The sequence below is a fragment of the Homarus americanus genome, unplaced genomic scaffold (assembly GCF_018991925.1).
Source record: "Homarus americanus isolate GMGI-L3 unplaced genomic scaffold, GMGI_Hamer_2.0 scaffold7147, whole genome shotgun sequence".
NCBI lineage: Eukaryota > Metazoa > Arthropoda > Malacostraca > Decapoda > Nephropidae > Homarus > Homarus americanus.
The window spans coordinates 9,987-15,000 of NW_024734700.1; the positions used below are offsets into that span (position 1 = coordinate 9,987).

Consider the following 5,014-nt stretch of genomic DNA (forward strand, 5'->3'; position numbering starts at 1 on the left):
AACTACCACACACTGGGGCCCACACACTGGGGCCCACAGAGCAGTGTTCCATAACTAGCACACACACACTGGGGCCCAGCGTGTGATATACTTGTTATTTAAGCGAGCTAAATATATCATTATATACAAAAACAATAATTCAGGATAAACAAAAACATTTATTTGTTCAGGGAGGCAAATTTGATCGGTGTTTACGACAGTTGATATAACCCGACGTTCGTGACGGTCCGCCGCTCGGGGGGTTTCGTGGTGATCGTAAACCTCGGCAAAACACGAGGGTATTCATCAACCCCCGTCGACACTCGTTAGCGGGTCAAGTCGGGGGATTTAACGCGGCGCGACGTAGTTCTCGACCCTTACCGTGTAAAGTAAACATTAAATAATTATAACGACAAACTCCATTAATAAATCAACCATTAAAATGAATCAGTTTAAAGATTCATCATAAGTGAATATTTAAACCAGAATCATTTTTCAGTAGTTGATATATTAGTAATTTAGTCCTTATATTTATTCCACAGAGAGACTAAACTACCTCACGTCTCTATAACCCCTCAAATGACCTCTTAAATAGACCTAATTGACCTATAAACTATGCAGGAATATATATAATTATAGGAGAGGAGGTAATGCTAGCAAGGCAGCCATGAGGATTGTGTTTCGCCTTCCCCAGTCTACCATCAGGCGAGCCACCATACACATGGGTCAAAAGGTCACTTCTCTAGGGTCAAAAGGTCACTTCTCTACACACCTACAAGTCCAGCCCATGTTAAGGTCAGAGGTCAATGTAAAGTTTTAGGTCAAAGGTCAATGTAATGTTAGGTCAGAGGTCAATGTAAAGGATTAAAAAAAAAGCAACAAAATTCACTGGATTGGTTAAAATTATATAAAAATTAATTAATCTTCCAAGTGTTTGCACCCTATAAGTGGCTGAATGGAGTTCGGTTATATCGTAAATCCCGAGTTTAAGGGCATATTTCCGGGGTATATCGTGGATGCTGAATAGTTTAAGGGCATACGTCCGGGTTATATCGTGGATGCCGGACGGGTTAAGGGCATAAAAGCCGAGTTTTGGTGCAATGCGTTGCTTGTGGGCACCTGAGCTTGGGCCCCCACACAGCGTCTTGTGCCGACAGCGTAAACACAATCTAGTACGGTATCAACGATCTCATAAATGGCGAGAGCTAACAGACGTGGTGGGGGAGGGGGGGGGGAGGAAGGGAAAAAAATAAATCGAGCGGCGGAAACGAAACAATTACTTCGATTTACCTCGATGGGGCGTTTCCTCACTCCGCCCTCGACTGCATTAATCACGTGAATATTAACCGATAAACAAAGATATAACAGTGGCAGTGATGACCCCATAAGAAAAAAAAATAACCCAATTCCACGAGGCATAAAAGGCATCTAAGTTAATTAATACAATAATACATTATAATTCATGTCGTTAACAACACCAGGTAATACAACATGACCTGTGGAAATAAATTTAACATTGATAAACCCGATGAAAAAATGAACATACAGGATTTTTTTTTTATTATTTGTCAAGTAAAAAAAAAAAGGAATTTGATTTATACGATAGTTCTTCTCCCCGCCTGAAGACAAACAAATTGCCTATACCATAAAGCTCATACGAAACAATTATTTACATTTTATTTTTCCCGGGATATGGAAAAAATCAATTAACTCTCTTCCTTCAAACACTCAAGGTACGGAAATGGAAAAAAAAAACCATCATAGTCGTTTATCTCAGGATGAGAGTGGAGCTTCAAACACCGATCTACCGTAACTGTATATAAGCTTGAGTGAGTGAGTGTGTGGTGACCGCTCGAGTATAAGTGAAGGGAATTTGATCTCGTGTCGATGGGTTTCAGTTCGATCTGTGGTCCAATAAGGTTTGAGTCTTTTAGGTAAAGGGATTGAAGTCTATTAAATTCTATTCAATGCTCAATAGAATCTACCAAACATATCCGATCTGGTTAAAATTGAAAGGAATTACTCAAATACTCTCCGACGCCAACTAGAGATGGATTCAGGACTGTTCATTGGAGACTGAACGGTGTAATTTCTGTTCATCAATGACCGAGAACGATGCAAATTCTGTTCACCCGAGACTGAGAATGTTACAAAATCTCTTCGTCCTATACTATAAGAGGTAACTAAATATCCTTCAAGTTTAAATCTATATAAGCGAAGTATTTTTTTTCCTTTAAACATCATGATAAGCTGCAATACTCAAAAGCACGCAGGGTCAAAGATCACAAAACAACGCTTCGGTTAGACTGGGGGGGAATTTAGCGCACAATCCATCTCCCGGCAAAGGGGGGCGTCTACCTCCGCGTTGTTTTTATCCGTTAAGCAAAATATTAAAGGAATTTAGGCACTTGGCAGCAGTGTTACCAGACGAGGCAGATTGTCTTAGTAAATAGTGAAAAAAAAAAGCTATGCAAATATATAATAATTTTTTTTTTTTTTACAGATTGAAATTGGCAAAAAAATTCAATAATATTCTCAATGATTCACAATATTAAACAGACTTAGGGGTTTGTAACTGTAACCTGCACTGTAACCTGCACTGTATTACAAAATATCATCCGTGTGTTTGTTTGTAATCCTGATACAACACTGTAATACACAAATACAGTCATGTGATTCTTTTGTTTTTTGTTATCTCGGCACAGTTACACAATTATGATCTTTATTCACAGTTTATACAATCTATACATTATACATCGTGGGAAATTAACACGCGATGGAGTTTATTCCCTGGTAAATAAACGACGGAACCTCGATATAACGGACTTTCTCGATCTAACGGACTAACATCTCACGTACTGGTCTGCTAAATCGAGGTTCCGCCGCTTACCATCGCCTCACCCCAGAGAAAGACCTCTAGCATGGGGTCATCGTTGTTGTTGTCTGTTTAAACGCGGAATCACGATCGAAGCGTTATTAAAATCCTCAACTCAATATAACCAAAAGAAGGGGGAGGGGGGGGGGTATAGAGAGGGTGTAAGGGGTAAGGGAAAGGGGGGGGTAGGGGGACAATATGGCAACACTGCAGAAAAGAAAAGGTATTGTTTACATAAGCTTCTGTTTAGCACACTCTGGGCATAGGATATCCGCCCCGTCGGTGATGAAACCTTTCCCGACCAGAGATCCCTTGCATACGGCACAGATAAAACAGTCGTTGTGCCAATGTCTGTCCTCGAAGGAGATGAAGCGAGTGCCACCGATGCCTGTTGAGGAGAGAGAGGTTGTAGAGCGAGGCGAGGAGAGAGAGAGACACAAGAATTGAGTTTTGGTTGATTGGTTGGTGGTGATTGTCGAGATTTTTGGTGGTGTCGTCCAGGATCTGCTAGACTAGGTTAGGTCATCCTAGCATTGACATGGTTATCCTAGCATTGATATCATCTCAGATCTGCTAGACAGATCTGCATTATGGTTATCCTAGCATTGATATCATCTCAGATCTGCTAGACTAGGTTAGGTTATCCTAGCATTGATATCATCTCAGACACTAGGTAGGTATCCTAGCATTGATATCATCTCAGATCTGCTAGACTAGGTTAGGTTATCCTAGCATTGATATCATCTCAGATCTGCTAGACTAGGTTAGGTCATCCTAGCATTGACATGGTTATCCTAGCATTGATATCACCTCAGATCTGCTAGACTAGGTTAGGTCATCCTAGCATTGACATGGATATCCTAGCATTGATATCATCTCAGATCTGCTAGACTAGGTTAGGTCATCCTAGCATTATGGTTATCCTAGCATTGATATCATCTCAGATCTGCTAGACTAGGTTAGGTCATCCTAGCATTGACATGGATATCCTAGCATTGATATCATCTCAGATAGACTAGGTTAGGCTAGACTAGGTTAGGTCATCCTATTGATATCATCTCAGATCTGCTAGACATGGTTATCCTAGCATTGATATCACCTCAGATCTGCTAGACTAGGTTAGGTCATCCTAGCATTGACATCACCTCAGATCTGCTAGACTAGGTTAGGTCATCCTAGCATTGACATCACCTCAGATCTGCTAGACTAGGTTAGGTCATCCTAGCATTGACATCATCTCAGATTTGCTATGTTAATGCACATCAACTCAACACTAACCTAACCTAACCTAACAATAGATTCTTAATTGATTGGATGTATATAATTAAAATCACAATAAATTACTTAAAATCACAATAAATGACCTTAAATCACAATAAATTACTTTAAATAACAATAAATGACCTTATATCACAATAAATTACTTAAAATCACAATAAATGACCTTAAATCACAATAAATTACTTAAAATCACAATAAATGACCTTAAATCACAATAAATGACCTTAAATCACAATAAATGACCTTAAATCACAATTAATTACTTAAAATCACAATAAATGACCTTAAATCACAATAAATTACTTAAAATCACAATAAATGACCTTAAATCACAATAAATGACCTTAAATCACAATAAATGACCTTAAATCACAATAAATCATTGCCAATTACACATAAAATAAAAAAAATCATAAATAATTAATTACATAAACACTGTATTTAATCACCTCCAGTAATTGAGTGGATTATGGGTGAGCCTGGTATCGAACTAGTGACTTTTGGTACAGTAAATGAGAACAGTAACCACTCAGCCACAATAGCTATTTTTACAAGCACCATCTTACAATACAGTCAAGAATACAGTTACATAACCTAACCTAACCTGATGTAACCTGACCTGACCTGACCTCACAATAGTCAGAAATACAGTTATAGAATGAGATTACCTGACCTGACCTGATATAAGCAAACCTAATCTAATCTAACCTAACTATACTTTTTTCATTAATAAACTTTTTACAATTATATGACAACTTTTCACATTTTTTTTACAACTTTTTACAATTTTTTACAACTTTTTAACAAAATTTACAACTTTTCAATTTTTTACAACTTTTCACACTTTTTACAACTTTTCCCAATAAATTCACTACTTTT

The 5,014-nt window shown here is 38.0% G+C and overlaps 1 protein-coding gene across 1 annotated transcript in view; it reads right to left on the minus strand.

Moving 5' to 3' along the window:
- Positions 1-1,364: 1,364 nt before the first annotated feature.
- The window catches only part of LOC121870475 (four and a half LIM domains protein 2-like), a 7,717-nt gene continuing 4,067 nt past the window's right edge, over positions 1,365-5,014 (minus strand). The window contains exon 4 of the mRNA XM_042372309.1: positions 1,365-3,242. Within this exon, the coding sequence (XP_042228243.1) occupies positions 3,085-3,242 (158 nt within the window). The 3' untranslated portion in view covers positions 1,365-3,084. The remainder of the gene's footprint in view (positions 3,243-5,014) is intronic.